The sequence below is a fragment of the Pantherophis guttatus genome, chromosome 3 (genome assembly GCF_059756535.1).
Source record: "Pantherophis guttatus breed Tessera chromosome 3, ASM5975653v1, whole genome shotgun sequence".
Taxonomy (NCBI): domain Eukaryota; kingdom Metazoa; phylum Chordata; class Lepidosauria; order Squamata; family Colubridae; genus Pantherophis; species Pantherophis guttatus.
This window is the reverse complement of record NC_142065.1, coordinates 93,495,268-93,520,512: the sequence shown is the minus strand read 5'-3', so window position 1 is coordinate 93,520,512 and position 25,245 is coordinate 93,495,268. Positions and strand designations below refer to the sequence as shown.

At 37.6% G+C, this 25,245-nt stretch overlaps 1 protein-coding gene across 2 annotated transcripts; it reads right to left on the bottom strand.

The window, feature by feature from the left end:
- Positions 1–1,050: 1,050 nt before the first annotated feature.
- LOC117677341 (complement factor H-related protein 2-like) lies at positions 1,051–22,394 on the bottom strand. 2 transcript variants are annotated; one of them, XM_060690082.2, is made up of 9 exons: positions 22,000–22,394; positions 19,328–19,501; positions 18,556–18,744; positions 15,727–15,909; positions 15,244–15,450; positions 10,205–10,384; positions 6,179–6,352; positions 2,984–3,151; positions 1,051–1,474 (listed from the first exon to the last, which is right to left on the bottom strand). In XM_060690082.2, the coding sequence occupies exons 1-8, from the start codon at positions 22,061–22,063 to the stop codon at positions 2,985–2,987; spliced, it is 1,338 nt and encodes a 445-aa protein (XP_060546065.2). In that variant the 5' UTR covers positions 22,064–22,394; the 3' UTR covers positions 1,051–1,474; position 2,984. The 2 variants fall into 2 exon arrangements, with proteins under 2 accessions (XP_060546065.2, XP_087746182.1); XM_087890056.1 differs by lacking the exon at positions 18,556–18,744.
- Between the last annotated feature and the right edge of the window lie 2,851 nt (positions 22,395–25,245).

Sequence of the window (25,245 nt, the reverse complement as noted above, 5' to 3'; positions counted from 1 at the left end):
GATACTCAACTGTACATTTCCACCCCGGGCCACCCCAATGATGCCCCCGAAGTGATGACCCGGTGCCTGGAAGCCGTATGGATCTGGATGGGGAGGAACAAGCTCAGACTCAACCTCTCCAAGACCAAGTGGCTGTGGTTTCCGGCATCCCATCATAGTCAGTTGACTCCATCATTGACTATTGGGGGTGAGATCTTGACCCCCTCAGAGGCTGCTCACAACTTGGGTATCCTTCTCGACTCGCAGCTGTCTTTAGAAGACCATCTGATGGCTGTGGCCAGGGTTTTTTTTTATCAGGTTCGCCTGATTTACCAGTTGCGTCCCTTTCTGGACCGGGACTCCTTACGCACAGGCACTCACACCCTCGTCACCTCCCGTCTGGACTATTGCAATACTCTCTACATGGGGCTCCCCTTGAAGAGGGGCCCCTACCCTCTGGAATGAGCTGCCCCCGGAGATTCATAGGATTCACGACCTTTGTACCTTTCGTCGCGCCCTAAAAACATTATTATTCCAACAAGCAGGGCTGGCCTAAATAATAATAACATTTTACTATTTTAAATGGGTTGTTTTATTAGAGTTTTTTGGCCAATTTATTTAATTGTTTTAAATTGCTTTTAATTTTTATATTGTCATGGTTTTATTTTTGGCTGTACACCGCCCTGAGACCTTCAGGAAAAGGGCGGTATAGAAATTCAATAAAATAAAATAAATAAATAATAGTATTCCATGCACCTTTTGGCCTATACCCATGCTGGCCACATGACCACAGAAATTACCTTCAGACAATGCTACCTCCTTCAGCCAAGAAACGGAGATGAGCATCGTTCTCTTGAGTAGGACATGACTGACAGGGAAATCTTTACCTTTATATAAATTTAAATCATCACACATGGCAGTGAATGCTCCCGGTGAATAAAAGTATTGTGAAAGAGCTTTGTAAGTATAAACCTTGATGAAACCATTGAGCTCAATCAGCATCAGGACCTCTATTCATCTTAGCCGATATCTGTGAAAATTTACATATCTTTAGAAAATAAGAAATGAAAATGATTTTTACAGATGAGTTTTATTTATGTAATGAAATCAACACTTCATGCTAAAATATTTTCAATGATCTATTGTCTATTGTCACTACTTTAAGAAGGGCTGATGATTTGTTATTCTCCTTAATCAAATGTTTTGGCTAAAAAATTATACATAAAGGTATGCATGATTGACTTCAGGTACATTTTGAAAAATGTATATCATATATTATAATAAAGATGACCAATATATTTGTTGAAAACTGCATTATCATTTCATCAATAATACTAAGTACTAAAATGTAATTTTTTAGAAAGTAGGCTTTTATCCATTGCAAACTGTTGCAGACAATCCAGAGATCACAGTGAAGTTTCATGAACTGTTATTAAAGAGAATGATCCATAATTACTAATGTCCAGATGGGCTGCTGTTGTTCATTGTCTTAAATCTACAAAATACAATATGAATTTGCAAATTATATTTTAAGGAACTACATTTTATACTTCTTCCTCTGTAGCAGAATGCACCCTTGATACTTTTGCAATATTAAATTGATTCTACACATGGGCAATATGAATGAAATATCAGACATGATTACTATATTTCTGCACATTAAATCAATTGAACAAAATGGAGACTTGTTCTAGATTAGTTTGTACAGCTTTCTGTCACTTAACAATTGTTTCCTTCTTTTTTTCATCTCTAAAATCATTGTTGATTCAATAAAACCTTAAACATTTTAGGAATCTTGATGCTAATCTGGAATTTTTTTATATTTTAGTATCCTGACTGACAGAGTGAATCTGAAGAATAACCTTTAGGATGAGTAAAGCAACTGAACTGAATTCAAATTTAGTTTTGCTCAGAGTAGACCCTCTGAAATGTATCAGATGAATTGGACGAGTCATTACTAAACGAAATGTCTTTGATTGCAATGGACTACTGGCTCCAACCCGAGAATTTTATAATGAAAAATTCACCCGGAGCAGGTAATGTGGCAGTTATTTTTACCTCTGTCCCTGCCTATTAATTTATAGAGAAATATCCTGTATAAATATCCTATTTTTTTCTATTCTAATGTCGTTTTGCACACTCCATAGTATACTTCAAACTATAGTTGACATTTTGTGCCACCAAAATGTTCTTGCAAGCTAGGATGAAATTCATCAGAGATCTGAGCCTTTCTCCTTCAAGCTATAAAAGCTTGAAGCTATAAAACTATTTGTTAGGTTCAGCTTGTAGCTTACTCCTAACTTGTTGGTCAGGCAATATATCTGTTTCTTTAAGAAACAACTGAGCCACGTAATCAGAGTTTGTTGAACCCTGTAATTAGGCTACAGTGCATAAATAAGCAGCGCAGAGAAGCGTTCCTTGTTCTTGATTGATCCTGTTCCTGTTGCTTCCTGCGTCTTTCTGCTGATTGGTGTTAGACTGAATTGTTATATGGTACTGTATACCGAGAGTTACTAAAGTCTGTTTGCTTTGGTAAGGGAAGATACTTACTGGACTGATATTACTGTTTATGACCTTGGACTGTTTTACTTACACCGAGACTGCTTATTATCTTGTATATAAAGTATTTTTCTCACACGAGCTGCACGTTTATCTCCTTCCCTGTGTGTTTCTGCTCTGCTCGTTGCACAAGCAACAAATACTTTTTACACACACCCTAACACTATTGATGAAAATCTCAAACACCAAATAGGAGATCCAGGAAACATACCCATGGATAGACATAAAGTTCTCAAATGCTTACATACAAATGCTCAAGTTTGGCTAACAAACAGGGTGAATTACAAGCACTACTGCTAGATCTAATAAATTATACTGCCACTATTATTATTTCATAATAAATCATTCATTGTCAATAAAGCAATTTACCATTCATAAACAATAAACCAATTTCTGCTTTAGAAAGAAACTAAAAACAAAGAAACTAAAAAAAAAAGCTGTTTACCTTAACAGAGAGGAGGTGGGCTCCAACCATTAGCAGTGCATTTAGAAAATTTATTTCCAAAATTTGACATAGGAGAACACCATATCTCAATTGCATCATTATACATATATTGAGATCGGTAAGGTCGAAAGAGGCCATTCCTCATTTGTGGAGGTGGACATTGAATTTCTATAGAGGAAGATAAATATGGAGTCACTGCCTATGAGATTAATGTATTGCAAAATTAGGAGAGGTCTTCGTGCTATAAACCTTGAAGTGGACCTATAGAATGTATTTTGTTTATGATCTTTTTTTTTCAATTTGCAAAGAAAAAAAAGCTGTAGAACATTTCTCTCTATCATGTGTTTTAATTTTAGTCAGCCTCGCCAGATGGATGGCCTAAGGAAGCTTAAGACTACCATCATGAAATTTGTTAAAATAACAATATCTTATGCATCTGATTGTGCTATATTCAATTTCCTTCATTCAGTAAATAGTAAAGAATTCATGAGAGCCTTCAAAATGTTATCTTGGTTTTTTCAACTTAAAAGTGCTTCAACCCATTTTCCCTAGGCAATAGTTTCTGCATATCTCTTTGTCAAGGGAATCATTCTTACTTTCTCAATAGGTACAGTATATGGGGAAAATACCAGAGAACAATATCACCTGGATAGCTGGTGATTGCAGCACAAGTTACTAAACAACATCAACATACAAAAGTTGGCATGTATCAAACCTAGAGGACATTTGGCAGAGGAAAGCTGATACCTGTATCTTTCCCCAAACTCTTCAGTTCATCATCCCCTTCACGATAATTGAGATTGTTCACTGACCCCCTTCCCAAGGATTTATTACATTTAAATAATTTAGTACTTACTTACCTACGTCTAAAATAACAACAACAATAACAATAATAAAACCATATATTAGTAGATTATATATATAAAAAAGCCCAGAACAAGTGTCGATGCAAGTTAAAACTTGGAATTTGCTGAATGTGCTGGAAATAAAAAAAAATGAATATTGAAATAATTTAACAAAAATTTGATCAAAATCCCATCAAGAAAAAGCACTACATAGTTCATTTCTATAAAGGTTTGAGGAGAATAAAGATAAAACCTGGCAATGGTTGCAACTGGAACATTAAAAAAAAGAAACTGAAAAGTTTATTTTAGCTGCTGAAGACCAAACTATTCAAACTAATACTATTAAGACCACAACTGAAAAATTGTCAAATGATTCAAAGTACATATTATGCAGAGAAGGAAGGAACAGTAGATCATTTACTCAGCTCATGCAAGAAATCACATAAATGGTTAAAAACAACAAAATAACAAAAAATGTGTGGGAACATAGAATTGGAAAAGAAGTTGAAAATGAACAAGTTAAAATATTGTGGGATTTTCTAATACAAATAGATAAGTTTTGCCTCAAATCAGGTTTAACTGTGGTTGAAAATAAGAAAGTGTGGAATATTGACCGCAGTATCAGAGGATAACAGAATCAGAAACAAGAATTGAAAAAGATCACAAAGTGTTAAGATCTGAAAATCAAAGTTGAAATATTTATTCAATTTTTATCCTGCTTTATTGCTTTCTAAGTAATTCAAAGGGGCCAAAATGCATAATACTCCTTCATACTCCCATTTTAATCTCAAAACAACCATATGATATAGGTTGAGCTGAGACTGATTGGTCCAAAGTCACCATGCTGTTTTACATTATGGCATAATCTTGCCATGGTGGCCCTAGTCATTATTGGCATACTAGGTGTCATATCCCAAAATCTTGGATGGCATTTAAAACATCTGCACATTCACAAAATTTCCATGCATCATCTACAACCTGCCACACTATTTGGATCCAGAAATACAGTATGCTACCCTAATACATTATGACATTTTAGGTTCTTGGGAAGAAATTGATATGAATTAAGGCAAACAGTAGCTAAAAAACTGGCAGCTGTGATTTCACATTGGGGTGTATGTATTAGTAGCTAAAACATAGCATCTACTTAAAAACAAATTACCCAAATAGCAGAGGAACAAAAGATCAGCTCCTAATTGATAAAGTGATTATAGAAAACTGCAGGAGAAGGAAATCCAAGTTGAACATAGCTTTGGTTGATTACTCCCAGCCACATGATTGGATAATCAAGCACCTAGAAATAATAGCAATCAGTAGAAACATCAGAAGGCTTGTGCAAGGTTCTAAAACACAATGGAAGATACAGCTGCTGGTCAATGATGATAGGTTGGGAGATGTAATATCAAGACAGGAATCTTTCAGTGAGATTCACTATCATCACTACTAGTTTTCATTGCACCATTTTTTCTTTCAACAATACTAAACAATCCCACCTCTTTTACATGGACAATCTGAAACTTTTTTCTATGAATTTTTTTTCTATGGAAAAACATCATCTGAAATAAAATTGCTGCTGAACACTATCTGATGGCCACTGGTTTTCTGTTGGTCAATTCTGCCAATGCTTCCAAAAATAGCTTCTTTTGCTGCCTTATGGGACTATCACCTAGATCCGTGATGGCGAATGTATGGCATGCGTGCCACAGGTGGCACACAGAGCTCTGTCTGCGGGCACATCAACCATTGTCCCAGCCCAACTCCAATGCGCACATGCGTGCGCTTCCCGTCAACAGCTGGTCTTTGGATCTCTGCCACGCATGTGCAGGGAGAAGAGCCTTCCCCGATCTCCGCAGATTCCCCACAGTATACTTACCTTTCTACTCCATTTCTGCCACCCGCACCAGCCTGGAAGCCAAAACGGGGTGCAAGGAGGCACATGCATGGAGGACATGTATAATGGAGGCGGAGCGCATGCACAGAGGGCACTCGCATTACATTTTGCGGATTGGGACACGCACGCATGCATTCGCATGCATGATTTGGGCACTCGGCACCAAAAAGGTTAACCATCACTGACCTAGACAGTATTCCTATAAATAACTCATAGATTCAGAGGAAAACTGAAACAGCATTTTTACATGTTAAAGAAAAGAAAGATGACTCTTCTAAGAGAATACTTGTTATTCATGTTATCTGTAAGTATCTCTGGTGAAAATGAAATCAAATACAAACACACAAAGGCTCCTTTCCTAAACCACCAGAATTTTTTCAGATTGATTGAAGCTGCAATCCTATGCATCCAGTGTGTATAAGATTTAAGAGTAACCATGATGATTTAAAACATACATACCTGTACACTGAAGTATTGTACTCCATCCAGTCTCAGTACATAAGGCATCTGGTCTGTCAACATATGTGTATCCTTCATTACAGGAGAATCGTATTCTCTCACCTTCCTTATAAATGACCTTTGGAGATAATATGGTTCCATGTTCAATATAGTCTGCCTGGCAAGTTATTTCGACTATAAAATGCAAACAAAAGTTTTCTTCATTAATATTCTCTGTAATCACTGGAATAATAATAAAAAAAAGAAATGCTATTTAACAAATCTAAATGATTAGAAAGAAGTCTGTACTTCTAATTTCATTTTTCATCTAAATAGAATCCACACAGGATCACATTGAATAAATGGCTTTTTATCATAATCATTGGGAATGGGCAATAATCAGTCCTAATGCCATCGGTTACTCAGTTATTTTCATAATCAAATGAATTTTTTTCAGTGATACCCAGTGTCTTCATGTTAATATTAAACAGAAGTGGGAGCAGTACGGAGCACTGAAGCAACTTGCAATCAGGAGCTGTGGGATAGGTCTCTCTTCCCATCAACACTGATTAGACCTGTCCCAGAGGAAGTCAAAGAGCCAATGTAATACAATGAAAACTCTAAGGACATTGGCTTCACTTAAAACCTTACATTCTTAAGCACATTTGGATCAAAATAATTTTAAAGTTAAAAGGGATTTTCAGAACAGCAAAAGACTTGAACAGTGAGCCTTCCTTCTGGATTAAAGAAAACAAACAACAATTTTAAGAATTTAAAGTCACTTGCAAAAAGTTTGACAGGAATGTGACTTAAGTTTTAAATGAATTAAAAGTACAGTCACATTTGAAATGTTATTTTTACAAATTGCTTCTTTAAAAAACTAGTGTTTCTTAATCTTGGCAATGTGAAGATGTGTGGACTTCAATTCTCAGAATTCTCAGTCCACTCACCTTCAGGTTCCCAAGGTTGAGAAACACTGAACTAAATAACCATAAATATCTTTATTTATTTATTTTATCATATTTGTATGAGTCCTACTCCCGGAGGACTCAGGGCGGTGAACAGCCAAGATAAAAATAAAAAAAAACATACAAAAGTTAAAAGCTATTAAAAATAGATTAAATAATTTGGGCTCAAGAAACAAATTTAAAACATCCAATTTATATAAAACATTTAAAACCTAATTTAAAAGGGAGAGCTAGGCCAGACCAGCCTGTTGGAATAAAAATGTTTTTAGGACGCGGCAGAAGGTGCGTAAGTCTTGGATACTCCATATCTCTGGGGGGAGCTCATTCCAGATGGCAGGTGCCCCCACAGAAAAGGCTCTCCCCCTGGGGGCCGCCAGTTGACATTGTTTGGCTGACGGCACCCTGAGGAGCCCCTCTCTGTGGGAGCGAACTGGTCAGTGAGAGGCTACTGATGGCAGAAGACGGTCTCGTAAGTACCCTGGTCCTGAGCCATGGAGAGGTCTAAAGGTGGTAACCAGAACCTTGAAGCGCATCCGGAAGACCACTGGGAGCCAGTGCAGCTTGCGCAGGAGGGGAGTCACATGGGAGCGCCACGTCGCTCCTATCACCACCCACGCGGCCGCATTCTGGACCAGTTGGAGCCTCCGGGTGCTCCTCAAGGGGAGCCTCATGTAGAGAGCATTGCAGTAGTCCAGGCGTGAGGTGACAAGGGCGTGAGTGACTGTGCGTAACGAGTCCCGATCCAGAAAGGGACGCAACTGGCGAATCAGGCGAACCTGATAAAAAATCCTCCCGGCCACGGCCGTCATATGCTCTTCTAAAGACAGCCGTGAGTCCAGGAGGACGCCCAAGTTGCGAACCCCATCCGTGGGGGCCAACGACTCACCCCCAATAAGTGATGGCGCCAACTGACTATATCGGGACGTCGGAAACCACAGCCACTTGGTCTTGGATGGGTTGAGCCTGAGTCTGTTCCTCCCCATCCAGATCCGTACGACCTCCAGGCACCGGGACATCACTTCGAGGGCATCATTGGGATGGTGATTGCCACCCCAATGATGCTGATGAAGGAGATGCTAAAGGAGATGCTGATTGCTTAGAGCTGTAGTGAAGACAGAATTGGTGGACTTTGCTAAATAATGACAAGGAAAATCCATAAGAAAGTAAACTTGAGAGAGAATATATGATTATAAAATTACAGAATGTCAGAAAGCATCAAAGGTATAAGGATCTAAAGAAATAGCTAAAAGGAGGAAAAACAAAGAAAAGCCTCGCTTTTAGTTTTGTACTTGACTCATTTTCCTTCTGGATAACAAATGAATGAAATAGCTATTACTAGAAAATCAGAAAAAAATTGTAGCAGGAAGGAGAGGATAGTTAAAGAAAAGAATTTAAATTCATTTCATATTCCATTACGGTCGCTATGGTGATACTATTTTGCAAATTTATTTCAAGCTTGAAGTGATAAACAGTGAACAAAGAATATCAATGAACCAGAAGCTTGCCTGAAGTGTTCTTTTTTTTAATATGAGCATGCAGAAGTATATCCCAAATCCAATCCAGGATTCCAAGAGTCAGTTTAGGGATGTCAGCCAGTTCAATTGTCAGAGGTTCAATATATCTTACATGAACAAAATTCACAAAATTCTCACAGCAGTATCAAGCAGGGGTGGGTTCTACTTACCTTTACTACCGGTTCGCAACGGGGCCGCACGCGGGCTTGCTTCGCTCACACACGTGCGCTCTTCTGATGACGTCGGGGTCAGTGGGCAGAGCCTCCCACTGGTTTTACTACCGGTTCTATAGAACCAGTGCGAACCAGGAGCAACCCACCACTGGTACCAAGGCTTAGACATTGTTTCCAGCAAAGGGAACATGATCTCAGCTGCTCCTTATCTGAATTTTGTCTTGGTGTCTCCTGAGACTGATATTTCAAAGGTTCAGCTGGAGCAGTGTCTTTAGAATAGAATCTGAAGTCAGAGTCATGACATTGCTAGTTATTAAGTTTAAATCTTCCCTTAAATATTGCCATATTAGGAGACCTAGAAACCTTGCCTTTTCCATGGTAATCCTTACTCAACGGAAAACCCTTTAACCTTCCAGAAAGCATTTGAGATCTAGCTTCCTCCCACCACCCCCTTAGAACTGGACTAAGGTGACTTCCAGCTGACATCATGGTAACATTGGACACAAGAAGCAGACTCATGCTCCCACACCGAATTCTCACCATTAGAGGGCTCCAAAAGGAGCTAAAGCCACCCTGTGTGGGTGATGAAGAAAAAGAGGGGCGCCCTGCAGGTTGCAGAGAGCCGCAACTCTCCTGTCTGACCCAGGGTTTCTTTTTCCCTCCTACCTATGATGAGCAGAAGAGGCAGCCATTATGGCTGCCATGAAGCTTGGACAGCTGAGGCAACAAAGAAAGTGCAAGAGCGGTGTAGATGAACAGTGATTGTGTTCTGACCCAGTCTACCTTTGTTTTCTAGCAAAAACAAGAAACAGACTCCTTACCCCGCAAAACCCCTCTTTATTTATCATACCGAAAAGTTCAGGCAATATTCCTTCAAAGAGTTAACTGCAGTTACAGATCTTATCAGTTGTTTGAGATAATTGCCAGGCTGAAATTTTGTTTATTCTGTTCTGATGGAACATCTTCCTTTTATGTCTGCCTGTATCCTGTTGCAACTAAATAAAAACTTTAAATATGTGCAAAATCTGCTAAAATGTGCTAGGTGAAATTTGTTCCTTAGGAAAAGGCAGGCAGGCAGGCAGGCAGGCAGGCAGGCAGGTAGGCAGGAAAAGAAAGAAAGAAAGAAAGAAGAAAGAAAGAAAGAAAGAAAGAAAGAAAGAAAGAAAGAAAGAAAGAAAGAAAGAAAGAAAGGGAAGGAAGGAAGGGAGGGAGGAAGAAAGAAAGAAAGAAAGAAAGAAAGAAAGAAAGAAAGAAAGAAAGAAAGAAAGAAAGAAAGAAAGAAAGAAAGAAAGAAAGAAAGAAAGAAATTCATGTAAAATAATGTGAAAAAGTACACTTGTGCAGAGTTAAATACATTGGCCCTAATCAGTAATATATGCAACCTTTACTTACAGACACATTTTGGTGAAGGTGACCATCCATTTTCTGTGCATTCAACCACCTTTCCTCCATAATCTGTTTCAAGTATAAATCCACTGTCACACTGTATTCGAATTAAATCCCCATCATGGTATATATTTTTAATAGGTCGGAAAGAACCATTCAATACTCTTGGAGAGTTGCATGTAATTTCTGGACAAAATAAATCATATGCTGTATTGAAAAAAGAAAAACTTGCACTTGTATCAGATGATGAACACTGTTTTCTATTAGCACAGAAAGCAACACCATTAATAAAGATATATACCGTTTTCCCAAAAATAAGACATCCAATTGGGCTTTTGAGCACATGGCAATAAGGCCAAGCGCTTATTTCAAGGTTCAAAAAAAAAAAAAAAGACAAGGTCTTATGTATGTATGTATGTATGTATGTATATATATATATATATACACACACACATACAAACATACACACACTGCTCATTAAATACTTTGTTCGTTACATATAGTAGTTTTGTGTTCCCTTTAGTTGTTTGAGCAATGTATAAACTACTGTATATAAAGAACAAAGTATTTAATAAGGCTATTTCATTCATTCAGATCTCGGATGTCTTCTGCTTGTGTTCCCTTTATTTTTTTGAGCAGTATATATATGTGTGTGTTTGTGTGTGTGTGTGTGTGTGTGTGTATGTCTTCTTAAGTTTTTGTGGGTGTGTGTATGTAAAAAGTTAAAATCTCGGGTGTTTTCCCGTGTCATTATAAGTTTGTTAGTTAAAATGTTTAAAATCCTGGCTAAGATCCCAGCTCAGAATCCTCTAAATTCCCAAACAAAAACCCTTTGTAAGGTCTTTCAAAAATTCTGGCTCAAATCCTAACCAACACTTTAAAGGTTAGGCAATGTTTCGACAAGCTCTCTACCTTGTCATCTTTGGGCCTTTATTATCAGTTTAGAAGCTGTGGGTCATGCTTCATTATACTAGCTGCAGCCTGAATGCATGTTAACAGTCCAGTTTTCTCTGGCTCCCTATTACCAACTGTCAACTGCAAAGAGGTAAGAATTCTAGTAGGCATCACAGCACCACTGGTTGCCTGTTGAGATCTTAGCATATCTTCTGGCTTGGTTCTCTCTCTCTCCCTATTGCTAGCTATCAACTGCAAAGAGGAAAGGGTTCTTGTATACATTACAACACCACTGGTTGCCTGTTGGAATCTCTGCCTATCCTCTGATGTTAAAATTCGAGTTTCCCTCAGTGCAGGTTTCCAAATACTTGAGGCGTCATCTTGTCTATTCATATTGTGTGGCCTCTTTTCAATTTCAATAGCCTCCCTAATTATTCTCTTATTAAGATGTTCCTCTTTTACCACTGTTCTAGCCTTTTTGAAATCTATATTATGTCCCATGGCCTTATATATATATTTGTTTTCTGAGGTTTTCGCGGGTGTATGTAGGTCTTTGGTTATTTGGGTTTTCTCCCACGTGAAATTGGAAGTGTCTTGGCGACGTTTTGACAAAGTCTCATTCGTCATCTTCAGGCTGGTGTTTTCGGCTTCGTGCTTCTAGGAGCAATGTGTGATTGCAGCTGTTTCTTCCTTTTAACTGCTTAGTGGGGGTGTGAACTGATTGGGTGGGAGCTTGGCTGTGTTCTGATTGGGTGGAGGTGTGTTCTGATTGGGTGGGGGCTTGGCTGTGCTCTGATTGGCTGGGGGTGTGTTCTGTTTGGGTGGGGGCTTGGTTGTGCTCAGGTTAGTCTGAGTTGCAGGGGGATTTGAGCTGGTGAGCTGTGTTGCTGTTGTTTGGCTTCATGTTTGTGCTCGTGCCACATCTTCATGGTGGGTGTCAGTTTGCTTCATGTATGGATTGGAGGGGTTTAAAGTGGCTAATGATGCAGCTGTGGTCTGGCTTCTGGTTTGTGGTTGTGCCTCATCATCGGTGTGGGTTTGAGTTTGCTTTTTGCGTGGATGTGTGGTGGTGACATCCTGTGTGGTTTTTGTGAGTGTGGGACTGGTGTCATTCTTTGTGTTAGGGACTCGTTTGTCAATAAGGGTGAGTTTCCATATGGCTGGTAGGCGGGAGGTATCATTTTTTTTAATTTTTTTTTATTTTTTTATTTTTAATTTGATTTATATGCCGCCCTTCTCCGGAGACTCAGGGCAGCTTACAATGCGTTAAGCAATAGCCTTCATACTTTTGTATATTTATACAAAGTCAGCTTACTGCCCCCACAAACTGGGTCCTCAATTTACCTACTTTAGAAAGGATGGAAGGCTGAGTCAACCTTGAGCCTGGCAAGATTCGATCTTACTTTAATTGCAGACAGCTGGTGTTAAATTACAGAGCTCTGTCTGTTGAGCTATCCAGGCTCCCTTGGTAATCATCTCGTTTATTCATGCTGTGTGGGCATTTTTCTATCTCGATGGCTTCTCTGATTATTCTGTTGTTAAAGTGTTCAGTTTTGGCGATAGTTTTGGTCTTTTTAAAGTCAATTTCATGTCCTGTGGCTTTAAGGTATTGGACCAGGGAAGAAGTTGGTTCCTCTTTTCTGACTGAATTCTTGTGTTCTTCAATGCATGCACTTATTCTCCGACCGCCTGCCCCACCACATACATCAGACAAACCAACAGAAGAATAAGTGTATAAGTATAAGAATAAGGAAGGAACAGCTGCGATCACACATTGCTCCTAGAAGCATGAAGCCGAAAACACCAGCCTGAAGATGACGAATGAGACTTCATCAAAACGTCGCCAAGACACTTCCAATTTCACGCGAGAGAAAACCCGAATAACCAAAGACCTACATATATATATATATATATATATATATATATATATATATATATATATATATATATATATATATATATATACATACATACATACATACATACATACATACATACATACATACATATATATATATATATATATATATATATATATATATATATATATATATGAATTTCTCTTTAGCCAGGTTCTTCCTACGTAAACCAAGATTTTTATGCAGCCCTAGTTCAGTGAAATCCCAATCCACTAGTTTCTAGGCTTTTTTTCCAGCAGCCAGCAAGCTCCCTGCTGCCCATTGTGAGACTGGCTTAAGGAGACTAAGATAGATCTATTTCGGATTTATAAGCCCTCATCAGTTAGCCACACCTTCATCCCATGTATCCTCCCTGTAAAGGTACGGTATTTCTTTTCTTTTCTTTTTGTAGGTCTTTATGTGTATTTATGTGTATTTCTCTTTAGCCAGGTTCTTCCTACGTAAACCAAGATTTTTATGCAGCCGAAATAGATCTATCTTAGTCTCCTTAGTCTCACAATGGGCAGCAGGGAGCTTGCTGGCTGCTGGAAAAAAAAGCCTAGAAACTAGTGGATTGGGATCTCACTGAACTAGGGCTGCATAAAAATCTTGGTTTACTTAGGAAGAACCTGGCTAAAGAGAAATACACATAAAGACCTACGAAAAGAAAAGAAAACAAATACACATACACACACACACACACACACACACACTATATATATATATATATATATATATATATATATATATATATATATATATATATATATATATATATATATATATATATATATATATATATATATATCCATATCACCATCAGACCACTTTAATCAGCAGTCACGCCTACTTCTAAGAGCTAACTAAATTACTTGGTGTCTAAAATAATACTGTGAAATTATCCATAACTATTAAAAATATTTTAATACCTTTGTGTTTATTTGGAAGATCGTAAATAAATTCAACAAGTTGCTATAATTGTTCTTTCCCTGTACTTTAGTGTTGAATTGAAACATAAAGCTACAATGTGATGGCCCCATAGTTGCTACTGAGTCCCACTGTAAGTCCCAGTAGCATTTTCAAATTAGGGGTTCAATATTGCAGTGGTTCTGCTGTTACCTGATGTTAATGGTGGTCTCAGTTACATTGCTGATAGATGATCTAAAGGATCAAACTTGGGACAGATTGTCCTGAAGAAAATTAATCTACATGGTTGTCGTGTATTGAAATCAGCTTCACAACATGCAATTAATAAATTTGCTCTTCCTGGGATTGCCCTGGGGGTACACTGCATGTTCGCTGCATAATTTTAATTCTGTAATATTATTGAATGCACTGCTATAGAGGTGTTCCTCTGAATGCAATCTAAGGGTTTGCTCACTACCATTAAAGCTGGATATGGTTCAAGAATGGGTTGTCTATGACACTGAACTTTCCAAATAACCACTGCTTGTTCAGCTTGGATGGCAAGAAAACATTAACTAAGGATCCCAAACTATCAGTTTGGTCAGGGAATGATTCTTCTTGCAGCTGCCCTAAGATGAGGATTGTTACCTCTCTCCTCACTTATAGGTAACTATAGAACTACAGGGACATGTGTGTATAAGTGCAATTTTTATTATTTTGTTCTCTTTTTATATCTGTAAATTGCCTAGAAGTAATAACATGATAGAGAAATGCCATGAATGCACAAATAAACATCTCCATGAAGTTCTTCCTATACCTGTATAGAAAGTACTGGTTCTGGGAGATGTTAAACTACTAGAATTATGAAATCCACTAATCTACTAGTCCCAAAATCAGAGGCAAAGCAATGTTTTCTAGCAATAACAAAAACAAAAAGTTCCTATATTTTTGTTAATAACCGAGTTGGAATTTCTATTGCCACTGCTGTACAGATTTTGGTATGGTAATAGTTTATGAATTCTTTAAAAATATAAGTGTAGTAACTCAGCTGTGGGATTTGGTTTTGGCAAAAGCAATTACTGTAGCATTCAATGATATAAACCACAGGTGCCCAACTCATAGCGTCACATGACGTATCTTGACATTTTTTCCCTTCACGGAGCTGGGGTGGGCGTGGCCTGCACATGACGCATCCAGCCCATGGGCCACCAGTTTGACATCCCTGCCATGCAGATATATTACCCTGCAATGATGAATGATCAATCTTTTTGAAAAATTCTCAAGGATGAATGTGCTGGTTTTGCACTAACTTAGCCACAGTTTGTAAAATTAAACTTTTTGAGTCACCTTTGCAATTAGGAATTACAGGTGGTGTCCCATTACAATGGATTACAGAAGCTGATTGGGAAGCATTTGCTGCAAGGACATATCCTGTTTTACAGGTGAGCTCAATAGAATGACCACGTTGAACAAATGTATTTTCAGATGCATCCATTCCATCTTTAACTTCTATCTTCTGCCTTTCCAGTTCAGCCTTGGGAATCATACAGGGATCTCAGATGAAAAAGAAAATAAATCTGTTAGAGAAGAAGTCAGGATCCAAATGTGTCATATTATCTTGTTGCAAAGGTCTACCAATAGAATTTAGCTTTCATCTACTAACCAGTTCATCTCAGATGTAGAACTAAACCTATAGATAAAGGAGAGCTGCTGTAGGCAAGACCAATTGAAACATTTTTATGTGAGAAAGAAAGAAAGCAGTGAATGGATCCTAATGACTGAAAATGCTAAAGGAAATTGGATGAAGACTTGGATTTCTTTTCTGCTTACCGAGGCAAATGGGCACTTTTGTCCAGGTCCCATTGTCACAGAAAGATCTGTTCTGACCTTCCATGGCATAATATTTTTGGCATCTGAATTCTACTGAAGAGCCAGATCTGTATTGCTTCTCAGATAAAGTAGAAATGTCTCCGTTCTCAGTCCTGGGTGGACCACTGCAGTTTTGCCCTCTTTCTATTAAATATGAAAGCATGAAGGGTAAAGACTTTGGCCATATTCCAACCTAAAACTTTGAGATTATCTGTATTTCTTGATTGATTGCAAAAGATGCCAATAAATCTGTTTTAATGAATAAACACATACAACATTCAAGTTGTATGTGTTTATTGTATTTTTGAAATATACACGGAAAAAACAGCAATATAGATCTATGGAACAGATAATCTAAGGAATGACTAATATAAAAGCATCTTAAAAATGGCTAAGTTAACAATTCCTCCTCTAAGAATTAACATATTAAATTGATATAAATCACCAAAATATATTTCACATATGTTACTAATATTTTAAATTAATCTGTTCTTGTCATGAATCTATGAAAAAAATTATACAGTGTCATTTTTTCTTAGCAGAAAAAATAGCCTTTTCTAAAATGAATAATTATACATTTCTTGAATTCAGTTTTTGATATTTAAATAGTAGCAATTTTCCAAATTTACTTGGCTGGTCCACATATATGATATAGCCTTGCCGTTCCCCAAAAATGGTTAGATTTCTGGAATTAGAAGATGATTCAAAATAGCAAAATATCATAAGTTTCTTTAAATAAAACAATCAATTTAACCGTCTCAACTTTCTTTTCTTGCTGCAGAAAATAATATATATTTCTACTAGCAGTTATCATTAACATTCGCCAAATTAATCATTATATTTTTTCAGATTCTTTAATCTTAAAGAGAAAAAATCTTTTCTTTAACATCCATTTTAAAACTTTAAACTTTTCTTTAAAAATATTAGTAAAATCACTAAATGCTTATGTTTTTTAAATTTCCTCTTAACATAGATACTTTCAAATATACTTTCAATAATATTTTACAAGATTAAGGGATTACTCAAGCATTACATATACAGAAATAAAACACATTTTCAAACCCACTTTACAAATATAGAGTTACATTAAAACTTTCTTTCAGTTACATATACCCTGTTTTCCCGAAAATAAGACATCCTGTGATAATAAGCTCAATCGGGCTTTTGAGCGCATGAGCTAAAATAAGCCTCCCCCTGAAAATAAGCCCTCCATGAAAATATTTAAATGCAGAGCTGGAAATAAGATAAGATGGCAAGAGGAGCCCCATTTTGCTCCACGTGCCCCAAAATAATAAGACCTCCCCCAAAATTAGGCAAAGCACTTATTTTGGGGTTCAAAAAAATATAAGATACGGTCTTATTTTCGGGAAAACACAGTAGCAGACTGGTAAAAACCCATCCTAATTCCAATTAACTCATTAAATTTATGTCACTCCTTCCAGCTTATGTTCATAGATTAAAATCTTTTTGTTTCTCTGAGATATCTACCAAGTAATTATAAACTTCTCTTTTTCTCAAGGGGTTCTCAAGCTCATTTATATTCATGAAGAAAAAGTCTGGAACTTGTCCTCTCCAAAGTTGTAAATTAGCTTGAAATTCTTCTTTCAATTGCACTGGGAAGTTTACAGTTAAATCATCATCATCATAAAGATTGGTGGCAGATTTTTATTCCAAAATTGCACTTGGTCCTTCGCATTGTCAGCTACTCGTGAAATTGCCTCAATGGTTCAGTAACTTTCTACACATGATAGCATCTCTGAATTTCTCATCTTTCTTCCAACTACTTAAGTCAGATTTTATAACATCTTTAGAACAGACTTGATCTATAAAGTGATGTTTCTACTGACTCCTGTTATTTCTAGGTACTGGGTTATCCAGTCATGAGGCAGAGAGTTGAATGCTTTTTTGTAGTCAATTCATGCTATATTCAGGTTCATCTTCCTTCTCTTGCAGTTTTCCAAAAACATTTTGTCAATTAGGAATTGATCTTTTTCTCATCTGTGGTTTCCTTTCTCCTCAGGCAGAAAGACAGTTGGCATTTTTGTCTACTTATCAAGTCCTTACCAAGGACCTGGGATAGGCAGATTTGGATAGATGATGATGATGATGATGATGATGATGATGATGATGATGATGATGATGATGAAGAAGAATTAAGAGTTAATCTTCAATTCTATTCAGTCTGGGACTGCTAAGAAATGAAATATTCTAAAGTATTCTAAATTCTAAAAATCAATGGAGAAGCCAGATTAACAACTGTGATACTAATTTAACAACTGCAATGATTTACTTGGCAAGAAAAACATAAAATGGGGCAAAATTCACTTTAAAACTGTCTCACTTAACAAGAGAAATGTTGGGCTCAATTGTCATAAGTTGATATGTATATAATAATTTATGATGACTGTATCTAATAAAGTCATCCAGCCAATTTCAAACAAAAGCGATTTTTCATCATGCAAAATATGGTTCTCCCCTAATTATATATCAACATATTTTTATATAACCCTTGCAATTTTTGAAACAAATTCCTATTCCTATCGATCTTATGCATATCTTCAACCACATGAAATAATAATTCTTAGCTGAAATTCAAGATTTTGGATTGAACCTTAGATATAATTCATATCTTTGGGAAAATGCCAGAACATTCTTCTCCAAGTAGATGTACTTAAGATTTTTGTTTTAAATTACAGCTACTATGTGATTTAGAAGCATATTTATTGCTATATTAATTTCTTTAATTAGTTCTAATTTCAAAGGAATCAATCATATTTTGAGCATGCTTACCAGAGATACATAAAGGCAACTCCATGTAACTGTCAACACACTTTCTGACAGATGGAGCCACAAGGACATATCCTTCATTGCACTGAAATTGCAGGCTATGATTACTTTGAATAAACCGAGTTTTTCTCTGACCTCCAAATGCAAACAATTTTTTTGCTGCTAGCTGTTGCCTTGTGATACGGCATGGTGCTAAAAAACAGAAAATAAGCAAGATCTTCTCAACGGAGGTAACTTGTCCATTGGTTTCCCTCTATTCCATGGTTGCTAAAATGCAGTATTGCAGGCTAATTCTGCCGACTGCCAGAGTTCAATTCTAACCAGCTCAAGGTTGACTCAGCCTTGACTCAGTTGGTAATATGAGAACTCAGATTGTTGGGGGCAATATGCTGACTCTGTAAACCACTTAGAGAGGGCTGTAAAGCATTGTGAAGCAGTATATAAATGCTATTGCTATTGCTAATACCATTAAAACATTTTCGGAGCTATCCAATAAATATTATAAATCCTTCATTCAATCAGTCCCATCCTATTAATTGTAATGAGAGAAAAATTAAACTTGGGGACCTGGAGGAACAGCCACTATTGAGACAACAATTCAGATAAAAGAAATCTGAGTCCTGGCCAGAAATGTTGACTCCATAGCAACAGAGATCACTTTTCTACCTTACGGATCATTGAATTTGAATCCAGATGTAACTAGATTTCTGGATTTCAAATGAAAGAAGCTGCAATTCTACATTTTCTTCCAGTTAAAGGAAGCATGATGGCTTACCCAAGCATTTTGGTGGATGTGGTGTCCATTCTTGTTCCTTACACTGAATCCATTCAGGTCCTTCCAAGACATAGCCAGGGTTGCACCTGTATTGTACTCGATCGTTTTCCAGGTACTTGACCTTCTCAGTAGTCACAATTTCTCCAAAGTCAATTTCATCTGGTTCTTCACATACTGAAATTATATTTACATAAAATTATCTTACTTGCTTAAACAAGTTTATTTTGCTATTTAATTTATTTATTTTATTTTATTTTATTTTTAATTTGTATACCGCCCTTCTCCCTGAGGACTCAGGGCGGTGAACAGCCAAGTAAAAACATCAAATACAAATATTAAAATACAGTTAAAAGATATATATAAATTTGGCCCCATTAATTAAAAACAATAAACAAAACAATTAAAAACACTTAAAAAATTAGGCCAGCCCGGCTTGCTGGAAAAAGAAGGTTTTAAGGGCACGGCGGAAGGCACTGAGGTCATGGATTCTCCTTATCTCTGGGGGCAACTGATTCCAGAGGGTAGGTGCCCCCACAGAGAAGGCCCTCCACCTGGGGGTCACCAGCCTGCACTGTTTGACTAATGGCACCTCGAGGAGGCCCTCTCTGTGGGAGCGCACGGGTCGATGGGAGGTCGTTGGTGGCAGCAGGCTGTCTCGAAGATAGCTAGGCCCTATGCCATGGAGCGCTTTAAAGGTGATAACCAACACCTTGAAGCGCACCCGGAAGACCACCGGGAGCCAGTGCAGCTCACGCAGGAGCGGTGTTACATGGGAGCGCCATGCTGCTCCCGTCACTACCCACGCTGCTGTGTTCTGGACCAGTTGGAGCCTCCGGGTGCTCTTCAAGGGGAGCCCCATGTAGAGAGTGTTGCAGTAGTCAAGGCGAGAGGTGACGAGGGCATGAGTGACTGTGCACAGGGAATCCCGATCAAGAAAGGGCCGCAACTGGCGAATCAGGCGAACCTGACAAAAGGTCCCTCTGGTTACAGCCGTCAGATGTTCCTCCAAGGACAGCTGCGTATCCAGGAGGACTCCCAGATTGCGAGCCCTCTCTATGGGGGCCAAAGACTCTCATGAATGTGTCATGAACTGTGTGATAACATACTTCCTGCTCTAAATCAAGTTACATAATTATTTCCCACTTTTGCCTTTACCAGAAACTAATACCTGCTGGGCACTTAATCTTCACTACAGGTAGTCCTCAATTTAGTGATCATTTGGACTTGCCAGGAACTTACCTGGAGAGGTGCTTATGACCCAGATTCCAACAGTCACCCTTCTCCGTGGTCATAAATGCACTTTGGTGCTGCAGAGATGAGCTGCATTTATGGCTGTTTGCTGCATCCCATGGTCACATGACCTTGTTTTCTGACAGTTTTGTTGAAAACCAGTATTTACTTCCAATTTCCAGCAAAACATATCAACGTTGACCTACTTAACAACAATAGATTTGCTTATCTTACAGTGATTGCTGGAATCATTTATTTACTTAATGGCCACCATGAAATGGGTATGGATAATCTAATCAGTCACGTGACCAATCCACTTTATGGCGATAACAAGTTTTGACCATGATGAGCAGAGTCCAAGTGGATTGTAACTTTTGGGCTGCTTTTTGGGCCATTTTGGATGTTCAGTAGTAATAAAGAAATAGAGAAGGAAATTGAGTCAAAAGCCTCAACAAGGTACAATTTACATTTCTATTTATTTACTACTACTGAACATCCAAAACGGCCTGAAACAGAGCCGGAAAACAGCCCAGAAAACAGTGACAGTGGCAGTGGCAATGGCCAGAGCCTTAGACTTATCTTTGTGTAGCAACAGCAATGCTGATTCTCTGGTGCCTCATCTCTTGCTGGGTCTTGCTTCCCGACAGTCAGGGTTTTAAAAAATATTTTTGCAGCAGAAAATGGTGGGTGGCTATTTCTGGCCTTTGTTGGTGCAGCTGGGCGTGACTCTGCTCTGAGACACTGGCCTGCCACCCCTGCTGCTGCCTCTTTGCTGGCGCAAGCGGCCTGCCCCTCTCCCTCTTTGCTGGCATGAGAGGCCTGCAGCTGCTGCCGGAGCAAATGGCCTGCAGACACCGCCTATTTGCCAGAGTGAGTGGCCTGCCACCACCTCTTTGCTGGTGTGGCCTGCCTGCCACTGCCACCCCTTTGCCAGTGCAAGCGGCCTGCCACTGCCACCTCTTTGCTGATGCGAGTGGCCTGCCGCCACCGCCTCTTTGCCAGAGTGAACAGCCTGCAGCCGCTGCCTCTTTGCCAGAGCAAATGGAGCAGAAGACCTCCAAGGTTACTTCCACCTCAATAGAGTACTCTATACTCTATTCTGTATTCTGTTCTGAAGTAAACTTTTACATCAGTTTTAATGTAGCATTATTAGATATGGGGATCACTTGGTTATTATTGTTTCACGGTCTTTATTAATTGAAACAAAATCCCTCAAAAGGGTGTGAATTTACAATACTGAAACAAAGTATTTTGCTGTTCACAAATCAGTTTGTAAATATAAGTCTGCGATAATCTTAAATTATCTGCCATTACAAATTTCCCGAAAGCCACAGATGGAAAATGGAACTCTTTGGTTTTGCTAAAAATAACTGTTCTTTTAATGAATGCCATAAAAGAGGTTTCACTTAGTAACCCCTTGATTTCTCTTCTTCTTAACTTACCATTTTGAGAAGAGAAGCTTGGCCAGAGAAGAAAAGCAGCAACCAGGAGGAAACAGCTCTTCATGGCTCTTCAGGCAATGTTTGAACTACCAAACCTCAGTTCAGCAATTTGGATATCTCAGCACATTTCTTCCAGCTACTACCGTCCCTTCATCATTTTATGTTTATTTGTTGTCAAGAAACTTGGGAGGCAGAAATATTACTGGAATAATATAGCAACAAAGAAATGAAGCAAATAATTCAGTTTTTCAGGCAGTGCTTCAAACTCTTCAGAAGGAAAAATTGTCACTTGCTTTCCAGGGTTGATAAGCAGCAGAAGCTAACAGCAAAATTATTATGCAAATAGTTTTCTCATTCTTCCAGCTCTTAACACTGTATTTTTATTGTAAAGCACCCAGAATGACTCAGATGAAATAGGCAGTGTAGAAATTTGATGATTAATTAAATTACATTTTATATTCGACATACCTATTTTGCATTTATTCTGTCAATTATTATAGGAACCACAAGTTTGCAGCTATCCAATAGTTTCCTTAAATGATTCTGAAGTTTAACAATCTTTAGCCAAATGTAGTTAACCATTAGCCAATCATATCAAGGAGAGTGTTTGTACACTTTGGTACCTGTTTTTTTCCCCACTAGATACTGCAGATCTAGGATAGGGTTGCACTTCTACGAATATTCAGAAGGGCAAAATAGTATCAACCCCCAGGTTGATAGAAGAACAGAGAAAATAACATTACCTCATATCAGAAGTATGCAAAATCTACTCTTCTTCTCTTACTAACCAGGAAAATTCCCATGTACAAGGGAAAATGTGACTACATTTTATTTTCCTTTTTGGGGGGGAGGTCTTTTAAAGAAAACATGGTGTCACTATTTTATAATATATTTTTCTTAAATTCAAAAGTCTCATTATTTTTACAAGTTTGTATAAGAAGTATTTTTTGCTGCTAATTCCATCTAACTTGTCCAAAGAAAACAATATATTTATATTAACTGTCTTATACATTTTGAATTGAGTCCTCAATATCGTGTATCATTAGTGGAAACACCTTTTATCTCCCCCCAGGATCTATAAGATTCTATAACTGTAGCTAGTACAATAAATGTAGTACTAACCACCGTGGCATTGGTTTCTCAGTCGGGTTTAATTTACAGGAGTAGAATCACCTTTAATATGAACTTTTCTGCATATTTTCTCCCTCTAGCCCCATGCAAACATCATCAAGCCACAAAATTGGCTAATGCAATATCGAAATACAACTGACATAAACCACAACTTATGCCACATATGTCAGGAGGGTGTTGTTGAGATGAAATAAATTGTTTACATAAAAGTTTGCATAATGGCATGCATTTGATATCACAGATTCTTTCCCTTTCTGCAGAAACTCTTCTGTCTTTGCCCATGATCAGCAACTACAAATTCTCTTCAGGGAACTTCTTACTCTTTGCACTTTGCATGTCCAAAGAATCTGCCCAAAACCACAGTTATCATCCATTTTTGTATCATGTAAAAGAGCTGAAGAAGCATCATGAGCTTTAACAGCTTTCAGAAGAAAAGCAATTCCTTCTTATAATGCTCTCTGGCTAGCCATCTTCATCACAGTTTTGGGTAATAGCGTGAGAAGTTAGAAGACTTTTTGTTTTGTTTTTTGTTTTTTGTTTATTTTTGTCAAGCATATATAAGATTACAGATAAAAGTATAAACATGATTATGAATGCATGAAATGTATAAACATTATGAATACATTAAATGGATACAAATAAAAAGGGACATTAGGACAGGAACGGTAGGCACGTTGGTGTGTTCATGCACGCCCCTTACAGAGTTCTTAGGATCAATTAAATTTATAAATTTAGCTATCAAATTTATACATCATTGATCAATGATGTATAAAAGCGAATATCTCTTGGTAGTTGGTAGTTTTTACACTCTGACAATGTTAGCAGAGCCTGACAAAAGCTAAGTGATAATATATTTTAAGTTCTGGAGATTGTGATGTCTGGCTCTTCTTTTATAGCTACACCTGGAACTTGTATCTTTAGAATAGTTTGCATATGTATAAGTATAAGTGTAAGTGTAAGTGTAAGTGTAAGTATAAGTATAAGTATAAGTATAAGTATAAGTATAAGTATAAGTATAAGTATAAGTATATCTATATCTATATCTATATCTATATCTATATCTATATCTATATCTATCTGTATACATATACACAACACACACTTACGACCACATAGAGCCCAACATTTCTGTTGGTGAGACATTTGTTAAGTGAGTTTTGCCCGTTTTACACCCTTTCTTGGTACTGTTATTAAGTGAATCACTGCAGTTGTTACATTAGTAGCATGGTTGTTAAATGAATCTGGCTTCCTCATTGACTTTGCTATGAGTCAGTTTCCAAACATCTGAATTTTGATCACATGACCAAGGGGATACTGCAATGGTCATAAATGTGAAAAACCATCGTAAGTCACTTCTTTCAGTGCCATTGTAACTTTGAATGGTCACTAAATAAACTGTTTTAAATTGAGGATTACATGTGTGTGTGTGTATCTATATGAATACACAGAAATAAATGATAGAAACGGAGATGAGCACCACCCCCTAGAGTCAGGATCAACTAGCACATACAGTATATGCAAGGGGAACCTTTACCTTTAAGTGGTTTACAGAGTCAGCATATTGCCCCCAACAATCTGCATCCTCATTTTACCGACCTCAGAAAGTTGGAAGGCTGAGTCAACCTTGAGCTGGTGAATTTTAAACTGCCAAATTGCTGGCAGTGGCAGTCAGTAGAAGTAGCCTGCATTACTGATTTCTAACCAAGTGAGCCACCACAGCTCATCAAATATGAGTGATTTCAGTGATTAGTAAATCACTCTTTTCAAAAAGGAAGTTTAGAAGCAAATGTTCATATTCATTATGATATATTAATTATTTTAATTAGTTACAATCCTAGAGAAATCCATCATATTGACAACATGCTTACCAGAGATACATAATGGCAACTCCATGTAACCGTTAGCACATTTTCTGACTGATGGAGCCACAAGCACATGTCCTTCATCGCATTGAAATTCAAGGCTATCATTACTTTGAATAAACTTTGTTTTTCTTTGTCCTCCAAACACAAACAAGTTTTTTGTTGCTAGTTGTTGTCTTGTGATATGGCATGGCGCTAAAAAAAGAAAATAAGGTAGATATTCTTTTTTTATTTTTATTTTATTCAAAAGATT

What these genes read in the sequence shown, in the direction of transcription:
- LOC117677341 (XM_060690082.2), bottom strand. Translation starts at nt 22,063, where the DNA reads ATGAAGAGCTGTTTCCTCCTGGTTGCTGCTTTTCTTCTCTGGCCAAGC. An exon ending in AAGCTTCTCTTCTCAAAATG is followed by an intron (nt 19,502 to 21,999) that starts GTAAGTTAAGAA and finishes ATATAATTTCAG; the next exon opens with TATGTGAAGAACCAGATGAA. An exon ending in AAAAGTGCCCATTTGCCTCG is followed by an intron (nt 15,451 to 15,726) that starts GTAAGCAGAAAA and finishes TTTTCATCTGAG; the next exon opens with ATCCCTGTATGATTCCCAAG.